The sequence below is a fragment of the Pecten maximus genome, chromosome 11 (assembly GCF_902652985.1).
Source record: "Pecten maximus chromosome 11, xPecMax1.1, whole genome shotgun sequence".
NCBI lineage: Eukaryota > Metazoa > Mollusca > Bivalvia > Pectinida > Pectinidae > Pecten > Pecten maximus.
The window spans coordinates 24,452,073-24,471,136 of NC_047025.1; the positions used below are offsets into that span (position 1 = coordinate 24,452,073).

A 19,064-nucleotide genomic window follows, 5' to 3' on the forward strand; every position below is an offset into this window, starting at 1 on the left:
ATTTCATGCCATGAGTTTACAAGAGTTGTTTCCCACAGAAATGTCAAAGATTTTTTTAAAGACCTAAATAAAATAGAATCAAATACTCTTCACAGCTGGAAGACTCTTAAGGTGTTTTACCAAATTTGTGAATTTCACCACTCTGGGGTCTCACGTTTTTCCCTGGAAAAAATTATCTTAATTTGACTAGAACCTTCCCTAGGTGGTGAATAAAAAAAGAACAAATTGTGAGTATGAATGTTGTAAAAATTGTGGGTAAGGCCCTCCAGGATCTTGATAGGTGGGGCTCATGCCAGTAGGAAATATAGAAAATTCTTCGAAGACCTCATTTGTAGGAATACCAGGATTTTGTCCCAATTTGGTGTAAAGCAGGGGGGTTAAAAATGGTATTAAAGGTTGGTCTGGCCACCGGGGGCCAAAAGGGTGGGGTCCAATTGAGGTAATATAGCAATTTCTTTGAAATACATCTGATGAAGAAATGCAGAGTGTTTTGCCATAACAACTGAAATATCAAGGTGAGCGATACAGGCCTTCTGGACTTTTTGTTGAAAATTGTTGGAATTGGCTTGCTCATTGCACGTGCAAGTAATCCTGTCAGTGGAATGCCTGTGAGTAAACGTTAATTTATCCCAAACGTATAGTATAACGTGTTTGTTGCAGATGTCGCACCGGGAGAGGATTTCCATGGAGAAAGGTAAATGTTTATTGTTTTAATGTAAATACCATATGGTCATGTATTGTAACATAATGTATAACTTCATAAAAACACACATCAGTTTTACTTTCTGTTCTGTTAAGAGGAAATGGTAAAGCTTCATTTTTAACAGATACATTTATCATCACGCTTCTTAATACATATGATATTCTCGTACAACTCGGTAGAACTCGGTTGATGTATACGCGGATCAAGTGATCCAATTATGTATTGTTCCCCCTTTGTTTGACAGAGATAGAAAACCTGCAGCTGACCAAGATTAGAATAGAGAATCTACGTCTGATCACTGTACTGACAACACTAGCTAGGAAGGAATACTACTTGTTAGGAATAGAGCTGGGAGTTTCTTCTGAGGCTATGGATGAGATCCATGCCCTAAGGATGGATCTCCTAGCAGAAAGGTGTCACCAGACTCTACGCAAGACGAAAGAAAGATTTCCTAAGAAAACTTGTGCTGACGTAGTACGGGCCATGGCTAACATTGGACTCGACTACCATAAAGCGATGGAGCTACTTGTACAGTCTGAACATTACTCTCCGATAAGATATAGATAGCATGATGTTAAGTTGTACACTCATCTAAGGTTGTCATATTAATGTCTCAAAATCTGACCACTCAAACTTGCGTACATAATATATGGAAAAAGGAAAGCAACCGGAATTCGTACTGTAAGGCCGATATTTTTTCCTTTGGCCTTGACCTTGTCTGTACGGTGACTGGCTGGTTCTGGAGGACTGGGTGGTGCAATAGAAATATTTTTGCAAAGACTTTTTTTTAACTATATCGCTTATATTAATTAGTGTCGGTTGTTAAAGGAACTGTATGATATTGCCATGGCCATCTATTGTACGATGTGTAGACGTACAGGTAAGTTTAACAATGAATATACAGGGAAAGTGTTAACATCAGTTCACTGAATGGTATGGGTAGATGGCTTTGTTTTCACAAAAAATTATAATGCGGTATATGTTTTACTTGTATTGCTTTAAGTAGTTGTCGGCATTTTGGCCGACAGTTGCCAGGCAACAACCAACGTTACGCACTCCTCGTTACTCTCGGAGTTATCAAAGGTAAATGAGGGTCGGAACGGAATCTATTGGCGAAATTGAAATTTTCGCGTCTTTTTAATTGGCGGTGTTAAAATTTGACGAGTTAAATTTTGACGATCTATATACGGACCCGCCAAATTAAAGCCCCGCTAAAATTTCCGCTATACGGTATATTTGTATCTTACGAAAGCAATATCATCGCTTTTTAATACCCTCTAATACATTGTAATGAAGAAGTCGGAGGAGCGTTATGCCAGAATGCCAACTATTGATGATAAAGCAACATGCAATCCGGTATATAGGTGTAAATTAAAAAAATAAACGACAGCGAAGTTACGTCACTTCCTATGTCGCCTTGGATATAGTGCGTGCCTTAAACAGAAGTTGGAGCCGAAATCAAACTTATTAACATGTTCTTACGTTATCCAAATCCGTCTTTACAGTGCGTCATTAATATGCTTTCATTGTGCATTGACACTCGACGATTTATGTCGCGTTAAAGTAACGTTGTCTTGCCGTTAATTTCATTATTTATTATGTTCGTGTTCGTTTTAAATGTATGCAGTAGGCCTGCATTATACTTAATTTGTCTTTGGACATTCATTTCGATAAATATATCCAGAATAAATCCGTTTTATTCTGCCATACTGCTAGATTTCAATTCCTGTGTTCTTTTGTATTCCTTCTTTGGTGCTAATTTATTTTTTCTTTTGTCTTGTTTATGTAATTATTTTTAAGCATAGATAATAATTTCATGTAAGTACTTTCTGATTAGGTTGTTGCATTGTACATTTACACAAACAGGATGCCAAGGTTATTGCAGACAGTTATATAATTCATATATTTAGTATTCTGAGAGAATAGATAGATTGAATAATTGTTACGCATGTCCATACGTCCTTACGTCTTGCAGATTCTGGTGTCATCGTTAATCAAAGTATGCTTGGTCCCATATTGACGGATATAGATGTAAGGGGTTTAAAAATTGCCTCAATTATTTTCACGGTTTTGTTACAGGGTAGTACAGTAGTCAAGCGTTCGGCTGATGAACTCAGATTATCACGTGATATTTGGCAATCCATTTGGTTTAACGCTGTGTCTGAAATTTGAATTAATCTCTTAATATGCTGAGGTCATTTTATTATAGATTTACTAATGGAGATATCATATAAACCTGATAAACGAGAACTGTCAAATCAAAAGAATAGGTTTTATGTTGGTGGTCATTTAAATCCAACGTACATAATTTGATGTTTTTTTCTTTATTTATGTAGATTCATTACATTGTTTCGGACGGAATTATGAAACGTGTTGTGAATACAACTGAACGAGAAATAAATGGCATGTTGAGACCTTTTTATAAAGGCAGACTATATTTTAGGGCAATATTTGCTGTTTTAATGAATTTTACAGAACTTCATGCCACCAACAGTGCAATGTGAAAATTGTTTATTACATCCTTTTGTATTGATTGTTTTTTCTTTTTTAGTTTTTTTTTTCAAATGTTATCACTACAGAATAAAGACTTGCGTAAACCATGACTACACAACTAAAATGAGAACAAAGATGTCAATATAATCAGGCTGAAATGCCGCTATACTACAAAACATGTGAAATGTATATCATATTCAACGGAATGTGTACATCAGATACATGAACGAGGGGTGACTGATATGCTGTGAGCCTGGTATTGATGTATGTACTGAAAGATGTTCTTTTTAAGACCTACTATTCTCTGACTATATAGAGCCGTGTACCCAAGGTACATTTGCTTAGTTTACATCGACGAGGTCGCACTCTTAAATAAACAAGACAAGCGACTTTTGCAATTCACGATTGTGTCATTGCCATGGCTGTCATTCACGATTGTTGCTTTAAATCGATTGAACATCCGCCTTATTCACCTGATCTCGCTCCATCAGACTTTCATCTATTTCCAAAACTGAACACAGCTATTTCAGGCATCTACTTTTAGTCCTATGATGACGTAATACATGCAGCGGATGACTTTCTGAACAGCCAAGAAAAGGAGTTCTATAAGAGTGTCTGGCAAAATTCAAATCCTTCAATATGACGCTCACAACATATCAATCAGCCCTCGTAAATGTTGACATTAGTTAAGTATACATATCATTGTTACTACCTCATTATTCGTTAACGTTTTCTTTTCTTTTTTATCATTATTTTTTTCTGTTTATGACAAGTTTCTTATTTCTCGGTCCCGCTCCTCAGTGATAATGGTATTTTTTGCGCTAAGATACTTTAAGGTCAAATGCATAATTTCCAAAATTAAATTAAGTCAACATTACCAGAATCCCATCTCAGAATGCTTAATTAATCTTATTTCGTTAGCATGGTTTTTCATTCATCACTTTGACAGCTGTATGCCATGGTGACCTTCTTTTTACGTTTTGTACATTCCAATGTCAAATGAAATTATGAAAAAGATCAATTAACAATCCCCAAAACAGATTCAATGCTTGTGAACCACATAAAGAACGTAATTTATATTTAGCAATAACATTTTCATGTTACAATACCCTCATCCCTACCCCAACTTTCAACCCTTTAAACGTCTATGAGCCCACGAAAAACCTTATATTTTGCATAGTATAACATATTCAGCTGTATCTCCCTTATCACTGAGGGGCTGCAGAATGATCCAAATAGGCACCCCTTTCTTTTACGTGTTGAATATTTGATAACACAGGAAATCACAATTGTTATGTTGATTATTCTTGTATCAATATGTTCCATATACAATGATAAAATGATAATTAAACGATGGCATTTTTTAACATTTCATTATTCAGATAACTGAAGAAATATGTATTTGATATATAGGTTTAGAACCTTACTGTGTATCGGAAATCCTTGTTGATTCACTAGACTAAAATATTAACTTTTAGCAAATAAAATATTTTTTAATCTAAAACGTTTTGTATTTATTTCTGTTGTGTTGTTTTCCAAATACATGTACATGTAAGGGTAGATTTTTGATGATTGATCAGTTTAATGCACATGCTGTTACATGCTGAGTAGGCAGAGATTTTTAATTCTATTCATGTAATATGAAATTTCAAGTGGCCTTATTGGAATTGGCATTTGTCCGTCCTCGTGCGTCGTGGGCCGAGTCGTCCGTCGTAGACAATTTACATTTTCGACTTCTCAATAACTAAGAGGCCCTGGTGTCCTGATATTGGACCAATAGCTTGGTTGGATGAAGGGCCACCAACTTTGTTCAAATGGATGACCTTGGCATTCATTTTAAGATCATACAGATGCCCAGTGTCATAATGGCATGCTAGGATGAAGAACTTCAAAATTTGTTCAAATGAATGACCTTGACCTACTTTCAAAATAACAGGGTGTAGCCGAAATCTTAAACGACTTTTCAGTAAACTCTGCGATCTGATATTTGAGACCTGTAGCATGCTTGGATGAAGGACTACTATACCAAGTTTGTTCAAACGAACACACCTGGCTCTAGTCACGAGACTGAGATGTGTTAAGTCTCAGTTTGAAATGAAAACAATTAGAATATATATCAAACCCCAGATACCTGATAAGGCCCTCGTGGGCCCGTGTTGTTTGTATATTTGATCAAGCAAATATAATTTCATTATCTTTGGTTATGACACCAATTATCAATCTTCAGACACTGATCCACATATCCGATAGATTGTAGAAGTTTGTAAAGCTTGTCACTGAACATGCTGATTATGCTGTTTTCCCTCAATAATATTTTACACCATAATACATTGCAAGTCCACAATGATTTTATAATATAATCCAAGACGTTTAAATAAATACATATGCCGAAATTTAATGGCTTGTTTTCCGGTAGCAACGAATAAGGATATGTTAGAGATACTACAGTGCCGACAAAGTATACACTGCTGGCCCTTAAAATACAAAACATACCACCCATCTTATAGAAACATCTAAAAACATGAAATAAACTGAGGCATCAATTGTTAAATAAGATAACGATATCACTTTTAACTATTTCTGTTTAACTTGCCTGGTGTTTATGTCCACGATGTATACGATTATACATCATGTCCTTTGTTCGGTTTGTGTAACATTTCAATACTCGGTTGTAAATCCCTGTTCTCGGTGTACCTGACTCTACTGGATCATATCTCAATTAACATCTTTTCAGTTTGTGGATTTCCAAATTAAAGATACCTGGGCTGGGTCTTGCTTTTAATTTACCGGCTGAACATGGCAGGGGCGTTACTGGACAGTATTTGATGTGTAAGTACTGGCAACCAGACCATGCAAGCGTTCTAGGGGGCTCAGGCGGCATCCCAAAACAATACATATTAGCTTCACTTGGTGCCATTTGGTTGTACATTTATTTGGACTATCTCAATACAAGATACGACAAAAGTATCCGGATAAGTAAATGTTTTATCATACATGTAAAAATTGATAACATTTCTTAATTAAGATGCATCTTTTTTGAAAAAATGATGTGCAAGCAGGCGCTTATTTGCTAACATGACAGCTACGCGCCTGAATTGATCGAAAGTGTGATATATTTATAGAAATACGAGCACCTGACATTAAATATTTACAACAACTCCCCGTGTTCGATCGACCGCGGCCAGGTATACAGTTGGTGGTAATGTGACCATGCGTCATAGTTAAACGCTGGTGTATGGGAGAAGGTAAACAAACATGGCTGCTTTGTCGCCTCTTCTGCTCGTCACCATTTGTTTTGTTAACTTGTGTTCCGGCTATTCGCCTAATTGGGACTCACTAGATTCCCGACCATTGCCTGAATGGTTTGACCAGTCCAAGATAGGGATTTTTATCCATTGGGGAGTGTTTTCTGTACCTAGCTTTTCCGGAGCTTTTATATGGTACGCATGGAAAAGCTTTAAGGATCCAGCTATTGTGAAGTTTATGTCTGAAAACTATCCCCCGAACTTCACTTATCCCGATTTCGCAGCACAGTTTACAGCGGAGTTCTATAATCCGGATAAATGGGCGGAAATCTTTAAAGCTTCCGGGGCCAAGTAAGTCTATTTTTAGATCTATGCATATTATATGTTTTTATATTTGCATGATATATCAGGAAGTTTGGATTACAGTTGTGGAAAATATTTGATTTTACAAATTTACATTTTAAAATATCCTAGCATCCAATTCCCCTCCTCGACCTCCTTACATTATTTACAATACGATGCCTAGTACAGCTTGTTGAATAGAATTTTACGTATAATTATTCATGCGACTCGGAGTTTTAATGTAATATCTGTCAGTTTTATATTCCAAGGACGAAATACTGTTTAAAAACATTTTGTTGATATACAAGTAAAGACACGGATAATAACTTACGTGAAAAAATGCATATATATTTGTAATCTGTACTACAAAGTAACTAAATTCAATCGTAGCCCTGTTGTGTGACACTGTATAAAAGCCTTGATATGTACGATCGAATCATAATGTAATAAAAATACATATAACACTAAGAGTTTGCTCCTGCGGCCGTAGATATCATTACTCAATATCATTTTTGTACAACAAATATTTTTTACAAGACGGTTTGTTACTAGGATAGTATCGAAAGAAAACAAAAGATAGGTGTATCGTGTACTAATATATCACATACATGTCCCTTGTAGGTACGTTGTTCTGGTGACGAAGCACCACGATGGTTTTACTAACTGGCCTTCCAAATATTCCTGGAACTGGAATTCCATGGACGTAGGTCCTAACCGTGATCTTACAGGTAAGATTCCCTCACAGGTAACCGAAGTGATACCTTACATTACGACAAGGTCACATGACATAATAACAATTTTAGTAAACGCCCCAGTAAGACTACTCACCTAGCCAAGGTTGGCGGATAACACTGTATGATGCTGTACTCGTCCTTTTATATCTCCACAATTGGTTCTTTTATGAACTGAAAGGTCGTCAAGGTTATCATGGCAGACGTATTTGTAAGTATGAATAATAATTGGCTGATCCGTACAATTCCCATTCAATTCCTTTACGAATAAAACAGACCGACGGAACGTGATGGTTTGTACATTGACTTCTTTAATGTAACACCGTCACGTATTCTTATATCATACGTTTTAACTTTAACATTCTTAGCTTATTATAATAGAACACAAGTAAATGGTATGTAGGTTTAGTTTTTCATATTTAATAGCTTATATAGAGATATTTGATACCTTGATTCAATAAACGTAAACAGTACGATTACCAATCTGTTAACGGCCTTAGCAGAACTGGCTAGGTGACGTCATTGAAAGGAAAGAGGCAATGGGGACACCTATAGACACTTTAACTCCCGTAAACGAGATTGCAGTTCATTTCTGGTATATCTGGACTTTGTGGAGGACTATAAACGTCATTGACGGGGAATTTTTAAAATATACAGGACATCCGTTCTTTGGCATATAGAAAGCCCCTCGAAAAAACAACTTCCGGCATTAGAATACACCAGGATTAAAGGGAACTCACATGTACCAACAGTTTAAAGTAATAAAAAGTCACGTCGTGTATACAAATGTACAACCGTTTGAAAACAATGAAAGGCCATGCGAAGTAAGAGAAAACCACCCACTTTATATTTTAGAACAAATTGTAAATCCAAACACGACTAGAGAATATTAAAGGTAATTTGTGTGATGCTTGATACCCAAGTCGATGTACAATGTGTGTGTTTATCATCTACAAAAAACATGTTATTGTGTATATATACTGCATTTTGATTGGGATGTTAATGTGATAGAGACGTATTGGTGTATAGCTTTCGTCCATTACTGTTCCCTCAATCCTCAAAATTAAAATCCATTTGAGCTGCTTCGGTTTTAATATTGATGTTATCAAAGTCACCTGGCCACCAATATTATCTTGCAGATTAGCGGTAATACTTCGATATCCCCGTTTGAACTTCGTTAGCAAACATGTATCTACCGTGATAATTCTAAGTAACCCATTGTATAGTACAAACACAACACGTGATTGATCCTTTTAAAGCGAATTTTAGCTTAGATTCTCTTTCAGTAAACGGAGTGTTCGAATTATAAATAATTAAATTTACCCATGATAAAGATACACGAGCCTATACCGTCCACTTTATACATCAACGCTCTGTTTACATTTTTTTTTATTTTTTAGATATCAACCAAGAATTGTTGCAGTAACTTTTAATTTTAGTAATAAAATCTTGGAAAATATCACGTTTCATATATTTTCCCTCTAGTAATTTGAAACATTATAGTCACTTGAAATAGTAATTAAACAACAGTGCTTTTCGGATAATGAACATAAAAATAAGGCATACAGCTCTTTCGTCCATCTAGGACTCGTCAGTGGTGTTAGGAACATCATAGAGCTGTTTCATCCTTCTAGGAATCGCAACTGATGATAGGGACATCATACAGCTGTTTCCTCTTTCTAGAAATCGCCATTGATGATAAGGACAACATACAGCTGCTTCGTCTTTCCAGAAATCGCCCCTGATGAGAGGGACATCTTGCAGCTGTTTCGTCTTTCTAGAAATCTCTATTGATGATAGGGACATCATACAGCTGTTTTGTCTTTCTAGAAATCGCCCTCTGATGATAGGGACATCATACAGCTGTTTCGTCTTTCCAGAAATCGTCCCTGATGAGGGACATGATACAGCTGTTTTGTCCTTCTAGAAATCGCCACTGATGATAGGACATCATACAGCTGTTTCGTCTTTCCAGAAATCGCCCCTGATGAGGGACATGATACGGCTGTTTTGTCCTTCTAGAAATCGCCACTGATGATAGGGACATCATACAGCTGTTTCGTCTTTCTAGAAATCGCCATTGATGATATGGACATCATACAGCTGTTTCGTCTTTCTTGAAATCGCCCCTGATGAGGGACATGATACAGCTGTTTCGTCCTTCTAGAAATCGCCACTGATGATAGGGACATCATACAGCTGTTTCGTCTTTCCAGAAATCGCCCCTGATGATAGGGACATGATACGGCTGTTTTGTCCTTCTAGAAATCGCCACTGATGATAGGGACATCATACAGCTGTTTCGTCTTTCTAGAAATCGCCATTGATGATATGGACATCATACAGCTGTTTCGTCTTTCTTGAAATCGCCACTGATGATAGGGACATCATACAGCTGTTTCGTCTTTCTAGAAATCGCCATTGATGATATGGACATCGTACAGCTGTTTCATCCTTCTAGGAATCGCCACTGATGATAGGGACATCATACAGCTGTTTCGTCTTTCCAGAAATCGCCCCTGATGAGGGACATGATACAGCTGTTTTGTCCTTCTAGAAATCGCCACTGATGATAGGGACATCATACAGCTGTTTCGTCTTTCCAGAAATCGCCCCTGATGATAGGGACATGATACGGCTGTTTTGTCCTTCTAGAAATCGCCACTGATGAAAGGGACATCATACAGCTGTTTCGTCTTTCTAGAAATCGCCATTGATGATAGGGACATCATACAGCTGTTTCGTCTTTCTTGAAATCGCCACTGATGATAGGGACATCATACAGCTGTTTCGTCTTTCTAGAAATCGCCATTGATGATATGGACATCGTACAGCTGTTTCATCCTTCTAGGAATCGCCACTGATGATAGGGACATCATACAGCTGTTTCGTCTTTCCAGAAATCGCCCCTGATGAGGGACATGATACAGCTGTTTTGTCCTTCTAGAAATCGCCACTGATGATAGGGACATCATACAGCTGTTTCGTCTTTCCAGAAATCGCCCCTGATGATAGGGACATGATACGGCTGTTTTGTCCTTCTAGAAATCGCCACTGATGAAAGGGACATCATACAGCTGTTTCGTCTTTCTAGAAATCGCCATTGATGATAGGGACATCATACAGCTGTTTCGTCTTTCTTGAAATCGCCACTGATGATAGGGACATCATACAGCTGTTTCATCCTTCTAGGAATCGCCATTGATGATATGGACATCATACAGCTGTTTCGTCTTTCCAGAAATCGCCCCTGATGAGGGACATGATACCGCTGTTTTGTCCTTCTAGAAATCGCCACTGATGATAGGGACATCATACAGCTGTTTCGTCTTTCTAGAAATCGCCATTGATGATATGGACATCGTACAGCTGTTTCATCCTTCTAGGAATCGCCACTGATGATAGGGACATCATACAGCTGTTTCGTCTTTCCAGAAATCGCCCCTGATGAGGGACATGATACAGCTGTTTTGTCCTTCTAGAAATCGCCACTGATGATAGGGACATCATACAGCTGTTTCGTCTTTCCAGAAATCGCCCCTGATGATAGGGACATCATACAGCTGTTTTATCCTTCTAGGAATCGCCACTGATGATAGGGACATCATACAGCTGTTTCGTCTTTCTAGAAATCGCCATTGATGATATGGGCGTCATACAGCTGTTTTGTCTTTCTAGAAATCGACATTGATGATAGGGACAACACACAGCTGTTTCGTCTTTCCAGACATCGCCCCTGATGAGAGGGACATCTTGCAGCTGTTTCGTCTTTCTAGAAATCCCTATTGATGATAGGGACATCATACAGCTGTTTCGTCTTTCTAAAAATCGCCCCTGATGATAGGGACATCATACAGCTGTTTCGTCTTTCTAGAAATCGCCATTGATGATATGGACATCGTACAGCTGTTTCATCCTTCTAGGAATCGCCACTGATGATAGGGACATCATACAGCTGTTTCGTCTTTCTTGAAATCTCCACTGATTATAGGGACATCATACAGCTGTTTCGTCTTTCCAGAAATCGCCACTGATGATAGGGACATAATACAGCTGTGTCGTCTTTCCAGAAATCGCCACTGATGATAGGGACATCATACAGCTGTTTCATCCTTCTAGGAATCGCCACTGATGATAGGGACATCATACAGCTGTTTCGTCTTTCTAGAAATAGCCATTGATGATATGGGCGTCATACAGCTGTTTTGTCTTTCTAGAAATCGACATTGATGATAGGGACAACACACAGCTGTTTCGTCTTTCCAGACATCGCCCCTGATGAGAGGGACATCTTGCAGCTGTTTCGTCTTTCTAGAAATCCCTATTGATGATAGGGACATCATACAGCTGTTTCGTCCATCTAGAAATCGCCACTGGTGGTAGGGACATCCTACAGGAATCATCAGTTTTGAGCAAAAACTGTCGAAATCTAGAACGGATTTTGTTTCCACATATAATCTGAAGTACACTGATGTTTAAATCATACTTGTAATAATTTCTCGTAGTATGCAAGGAAAGTCTAGATATACTAATATGTATTTGTTAACTGTAGGAGACCTTGCTGCAGCTGTAAGGAAACAGAAGGACATGAAGTTTGGAGTGTATCATTCTCTGTACGAGTTCTATAACCCACTGTACCTACAAGACAAGGCTAACAATTACTCAACTCAGAAATTCGTCAAGGTAATACCGATATAAGGTGATTTGCGATCAATGCCGTTTCGCAATCAAACGCCGACGCGCCAAAACCAGTCCATAGAAACCATCCATTACACTGTCGATCGTAAAAAGTTGCCTTTGCCATTCCTATTCCTACAAACTTATCAAAATTTAATAAGTGACAGGTTCCTGAACACTAGGGACAGTATCAATGGTAGGTATCGGAGTGAATGGAACCAGTGAAAAATTAGTAGACGAATTCTGAGTATTGAATAGGGAGAATTCTTGGGGCAAATGATAATGACCTTGAAGAATTTGAAACCGAACATTTTAGAGTATAAAATATACTTTGAGAGGTTCAAAATTTCAAAGTCTTTGAGAGGCTGAGCAATGTGATTAAAAAGCGATTAACTGACAGGTCGAGGTGAGTTTAAAAGGTTTAACAGGGTCCTATTAGACCAAGTGACTGTACATTTTGCAAAATTACAAAAACCTATATAGAAATCGAAAAAAAAAGTTATGTTAGTCATCAGTAAGCATTACTTCTCATTATAGGTGCTACACCTCCGACAAATAGTATTTTTACCACTTAAAAACACGAATAGACTCGTATTACTTTTCTTCAGCAATAAATTAAAGTTACATACTTGACACTATTACCACCCTTGGAAATTGTCATCTTCTTATTTATCTTTAGAATTAAAAAATAAAAGTAATTAACTGCTCACGGAAAAAAATCCATTTCACTCCGCCTCCATATTGAATGAAACACTAATTGCGGATGCGCCGAAAACAAAAACACAGACGATCGCAGTTAGAGGCGAGGATGCCCAAAAATGTTAACATCTCCAAAAAGAAGGATACAACTGAAATGCTCATTTTGTTTTTATTTTCTTATTGCATTAAAACTTCGACATTTTAAAATTAACCACGTAGTTGTTGCCCTCGCTGAAGTCCACCATATTTATTTTCTTCTGTATGTAAATATCTCCTAGAATGCACTGAGATCAAGGTCACGTGTATGCAAATGCGATTATAATATCGGTCTCTTTCATTGGCATGATATTCAAAAGTTCGTTATTTCTAGGCTTAAATATCCCGTTTATAAATTTCACCAATACTGTACTTTTAATATTTTTTTAAAAATTAATAAAAAGAAAATTAATAAAAATACAGTGCATTGTATTTATTTGTTATGTTATCCAATAAATGTTTTTCAATTATAATTTGATCACGATTTTCTTGATATTTGTTCATTAAAAAAAGGAAGTTGATTGTTCCATTGTTTACAGACGAAGACCATGCCGGAGCTCTACGAACTTGTCAACAGTTACAAACCGGATTTGATCTGGTCAGATGGAGCATGGGAGGTTGATGATACATACTGGAACTCTACAAGCTTTCTGGCATGGCTTTACAATAGCAGGTAGGACGTTGGTTATAAGCATTATCTGTCCAAAAGGCTAATTTGACAACGCCTTCAGGCTACTATTATTGTCACTGGAGTGTTTAAGACAGCCATGTCAATTAATGAATATGGAATCTTGTTGAAAACCCATGATCAATGGATTTGTTCCTCTAAACAAATAACAAATATTCGTTAAATCACAGACTGAATCGTTCTCATATTTATAACAGAAAAATTGTAACAATTGGAGAACAGCTTTTTATTATATATATCAGTACGTGATGTGGTATGGAGAGTTTTTCTATTGGCAGCCCAGTTAAGGACACCGTGGTGGTCAATGACAGGTGGGGAAAGAATACGCCCTGTAAACATGGCGGCTACTGGAATTGTGACGACAGGTACAACCCACGTAAGTTTCACGTTCTGTAAAGCATGGCTACTAAAATCATAACAGAATAATAATATTTTTCTTATTTTACTTTCGAATTTGTTTTGTCTAAATAGTATTGTCTTCGATTATTTTATGAAAAGATTTGTGATTGAAAACAAGCTTGAGCTGATATCAATTCCTCTTCCAGAAATTATTTGATATTCAGGATCAGTATTTAGCTAGAAAGTGATTAGCCAAAGGAATGCTTTGTTATGTTTTATGGACAAAAGTTTTCGTCATTCAATTTTCAATATTGATACGCTCAATGTGTTTGAGCCATTCGGTTTTATATCATTTTAAAACCTTGAAGGTGTCCTTCAGAAGCACAAGTGGGAAAACTGTATGACCCTAGATAAGGGCTCGTGGGGCTTCCGGCGTCCTGCTACTTATGCTGACTACATGTCCATAGAGGAACTTCTAAAAACCCTGGCGGAAACAATCAGGTACGGACGCATATATACCAGAGGAGTGGTGGATACCGAGGTGATAGAACAAACTAAAAATAAGTGAGAGAGTAAAGTGTCCTATCTAAAATACATTGTACTAATGAAGGGAGGTGGGGTTCACATCGTCTATACAGTTCAACGATTCGATCAATGTCTTACTTTTCTTACAGTTGTGGGGGAAACCTGCTTATCAATGTTGGACCAACACACGACGGACGGATCATTCCGGTTTTTGAAGAACGTCTCCGAGAGTTGGGAAGCTGGCTTGACCTCAACGGAGAGGCGATCTATTCCAGTGTGCCATGGGCACACCAGAACGACACCGTCACATCCGGTGTCTGGTAAGTCACTTGCAGGCAGATGACAAAATCACTTCCGGTGTCTAGTAAGTCACATGTCGGGTAGACATTAACGTTACGTCCAGTTTCTAGTACGTCACCTGTCAGACAGATTTCAACGTCATATCCAGTGTCTAGTAAGTCACCTGTCAGACAGACTTCTACGTCACATCCGGTATCAGGTAAGTAAACTATTTGGCGAACGGTTACGACATATCAAGTATCTGGTCATAAAACTGGCCAGCAACACCGTGACATCCGGTGTCTATTAAGCCTCCTGTCAGCAGACAGGACCGTTACGTTCAAATTCATGTGCAATACTAATGTCACAATAAGTAAGGCCTATCACATACCGCTGTCACGTCCGGGACAATCAACAGGCAAATATCACGTGACAAGCGAAATCTAGTAAATTGCTTGTGTTGTATTATGTATTTCGTGTAATTATATTCGAGAAAAAGTTTATTCTGTTTCTTATTGCAGTTCAAAAAGTGAAACTGTTCATGTATTAAAATATCATACCACAAAATAAAGTCGGTAGTTGGACTTATACCCTGCTTTGCTTTCCACAGGTACACATCCCGGAAATCAACCAATCAAACAATGGTATATGCGATTGTTTTGAACTGGCCAAAAAATGACCAATTGGTTCTTGGTTCTCCAGTCGTTACCCCGGCAACTAAAGTAGAACTGATTGGATACCCAGCAAAACTAAGCTGGAAAGCAAAACCGGACGTCAAAACTGGGATGGTGATTACAATACCACCAGTTTCAATAAGCACAATGGTTTGCAAGTGGGCGTGGGTTTTCAGGTTGTCAGGCCTTGGAAACTGACTCTCATGAAATACGTGAAACTTGAGTGAAATGAAATCCCTTACACCTACTAGCGTCTGGCAATACTCCATATATCACGTTCTTGTGACATTAAGACTGACAATTTGGCACCCTTATAAAATATTGGACAATAGAGAAACACATGTATACATATCATTCGGTCAATAAATATTGACCTCCGACAGATTGTTGAAGCGCAGCAGCGAATAGCTCGAGATGAATGAAAAAAAAACTGTTCTCAATAGTAAAGTATCATGTAGTCCCATTATGTATCTCAGCAGTGCTTTGTTTTAATTCTTAACAGTACTTAGATACTCGCAACAATTACAGCTGGAATCATTATAATCATGCTTGTAATCAAATTTTGATGTTCTAAAATAACATGATTGGACCTGTTTGAATGAACAGAATGCCTATCTCATTAACCTGTACCATCACCCTTAGATGGTATCGTCTTTCATTGTTGATATCTAAATCTGGAAATTGTTACCGACTCTAATTTACAATTCTTTGATAATAGAAACCTATCGTTAAAAATAAATTATTTAAGCAATGTTTAGAGGAATATCTAATCTATCGAATGGCTTAGATGAAAGGTGACAAAGTTCTTTGCTGTACAGCTATCGAAGAAAAAGTTGTTCTATATAATATAAACCAATATTTTATTTTATTGCATTTTTGCCAGTTAAATAGAGAAATTTATCAAAACGAATAAAACTTATATTTTCACTGCAGCGATGAGCAGTGAAAATATAAGATTTTGCAGTGATGATATAGGATTTTGCAGTGAAAATATAAGTTTTGCAGTGAAAATATAAGTTTTTCGTTTTTGGCCAATCAGACGAACCTTTGTATTCACCACATTGAAACTTGCCGATTTTTCCAATCGAAGCGAATATAGATAAATTGGTCATTTTTCTGTATTTCTGAAATATTCAGACTAGTTTTTGACGAAATACTAACTTGACGATAGCTATTCATGCATACTTTCTCCGATAAGAGCAGAAAACGCTTAAATTGTGTTGATCAGTCCATTCAAAATGGCGCTATTCTTCGCACTCGCGAAAATATCGATATTCTGTCATACTCGTGAAATATGTTATATTACACGGGAAACCATTCAAAATCATCTATATATTTGTCAATTTTTGCAACTATATTATTTCTGCAACTTTATAATTTGTGCATATATATAATCTGTGCATTTATATAATTTGTGCATATACTGTGAATGCCTTTTTACATGTAATGTAAAATAAAACTTGCCAGATCCATTCATATCTATTACATTTAATATGTTTGAATCAAAGCATGCAAGGGTATATTATTTTCAAAGAAAAAATATCAGATCTCTTGCTTTGATTGCAAAAAATGTAGTGTGCTGAAAGTGATGACATATGTCTCCACAGTGACCTAAGCGTAACCGACATCAGCTTTCACTTCATTTTATCATATTATGTTAACACGTTACAAATTAAAATAACCAATGATTATCATCTAATGTGTATTGAGTTGTTAGTTGTCAATTTAAGCCAATACGAAACAAGGCTAATTTTATCTATCAATACGTATTCTCAAACTAGACATCCAAGCTGTGAGAATATGATCCAGAACTGATGCATACTTTCATTAAAATGAGATAAAAAAACGAATTTAATTGACGCATGACAACCTCATGTTGAGATTATCTCCGAAATGGTTTTTATTTCAAGATCATATAACAATAGCATAATTCCAGTATAACCCGACATCAGAAAAAAGGCATGATATCAAAATAGCATAATTCCAGTGTATCCTAACATCAGCAAGAGCACTAGAAGGTCCAAAGGGTATAATTATGGTACATGTGTAGGTGTGATCGAGGCAGTATATTAATTAAGACTATATGGTGTAGAAATCTCCAGACAATTGTTTTACACAATACATTGTGCAGAATGGGGTTTGCAACGTCAATCTAACTGGAAAATGAGTATTTAAAAAAAAATATTCAAATCAATACTTATAGACTTTAAACATCCCAAGAAGTTGTGTTCCAAAACCGTCCAAAGTGTACAAATATCTAGGTTATATGGTAAGTACGGCATAAATCTCCTTCATTGTTCTATGAAAGGCTGATCTTTTCTCGATATTAATGATTCGATAACCAGGCAAAACTACATAGGAGACCTTAGACCTTTCTGTGAGTTAGAAATAGCAAAGCTAAACTTCAACTGTCAAGTTTAAGAAATTATTTATGGACAAGAACGGGAACACGGACCATGAGGGCAGGTTTAACAGCTCACTGTCTGATGGTGTATACTAGAAATAAAAATACAACAGTTTTACTGAATAATTACCTCGATCTAAAAGGTATTAAATGCTCAAACATAAACCAGTCCTAAGTTCGGTATATATATTTGTACCAAAACCGCAATTGCAATAATTAGATTAGATATTGAACAGGCGAACAATATCTACTACATTTCCCTTCTTCCACGAGTCCTTCTGCAGGTCCGTATACACGAGGAGAACCAGGTCAAAAGATTGTTGAATTGTTTCGTCCCCAACCTTCCAAACTATAAGATAATATCTATGTTCAGAGATTCTTAAAAATTACATTGTATAAGATCATTACTATGTTGTGAGAATCTTCAAAACTACATGGTATAAGATCATTACTATGTTCAAATTATCTCCTAAACTACATTGTATAAAATCATCACTTTGTTCAGAGAATCTCCGAAGTTTCACGGTACAAGATCATTACTATGTTCAAGGTATCTCCTAAACTACATTGAATAAGATCATTACTATATTCAAAGTATCTCCTAAACTACATTGTATCAAATCATTACTTTGTTCAGATAATCTCCGAAGTTTCACGGTACAAGATCATTACTATGTTCAGAGTATCTTCAAAACAACGTTGTATAAGATCATCACTATGTTCAGAGAATCTTCAAAACTACGTTGCATAATATCATTACTATGTTCAGAGAATCTTCAAAACTATAAAATCATTATGTTTAGAGAGTCTTCAAAACCGCAAGATCATTACGATAAGCATGGTACATTGTAAAATTGGATTCACTATCGAAGTGTGTTAAATCCATCATCCTTAAAGAACGAACGTTCAGTTTTACAGTTTTTTCATCAAGGACTACATATTTGTCTGCTGCAGACATACCTACATTTTCCTGCTTGCATAGCACATTGACGTTATCCTTTGTTTTCCAAAGACAAAGTAAAGTAATTGGTTATCATGCTTCCGTGCTAGTCAGCCAGTTGAATATGAAGATACGGATTTATTATGTTGGTAATGGTTTCCTAAACTTGAAAAGAACCTGTTTTAATGCTGCTTCAACTAGTTGCTCACCCACGTCTTTATCAAATTTGACTGATTTTAAAACAGGGTTGCAGCTGTGGAGACGCATTATACTACGAACGTACGTAGAT

At 36.8% G+C, this 19,064-nt stretch overlaps 2 protein-coding genes across 3 annotated transcripts in view; both read left to right on the plus strand.

Annotated features, from left to right (window-relative positions):
• Positions 1-1,530, plus strand: part of LOC117337824 (ankyrin-3-like) — a 38,780-nt gene extending 37,250 nt beyond the window's left edge. For both annotated transcript variants that reach the window (XM_033898947.1, XM_033898946.1), the window contains exons 15-16: positions 661-694; positions 948-1,530. In XM_033898947.1, the coding sequence (XP_033754838.1) occupies positions 661-694; positions 948-1,270 (357 nt within the window). In that variant the 3' untranslated portion in view covers positions 1,271-1,530. The remainder of the gene's footprint in view (positions 1-660; positions 695-947) is intronic.
• A 4,882-nt stretch (positions 1,531-6,412) lies between these two features.
• LOC117337477 (alpha-L-fucosidase-like) lies at positions 6,413-17,130 on the plus strand. The gene is made up of 8 exons (XM_033898475.1): positions 6,413-6,792; positions 7,405-7,511; positions 12,067-12,197; positions 13,466-13,599; positions 13,893-13,990; positions 14,322-14,454; positions 14,628-14,798; positions 15,368-17,130. Exons 1-8 carry the CDS (start codon positions 6,452-6,454, stop codon positions 15,627-15,629), a joined length of 1,377 nt encoding a protein of 458 aa, XP_033754366.1. The 5' UTR covers positions 6,413-6,451; the 3' UTR covers positions 15,630-17,130.
• The last annotated feature ends 1,934 nt before the right edge of the window (positions 17,131-19,064 follow it).

Coding starts and splice junctions, on each gene's coding strand:
- LOC117337477 (XM_033898475.1), top strand. CDS start 6,452: ATGGCTGCTTTGTCGCCTCTTCTGCTCGTCACCATTTGTTTTGTTAAC. Junction 7,512..12,066: donor TCCTAACCGTGATCTTACAG/GTAAGATTCCCT, acceptor TGTTAACTGTAG/GAGACCTTGCTGCAGCTGTA. Junction 13,600..13,892: donor GCATGGCTTTACAATAGCAG/GTAGGACGTTGG, acceptor TTCTATTGGCAG/CCCAGTTAAGGACACCGTGG.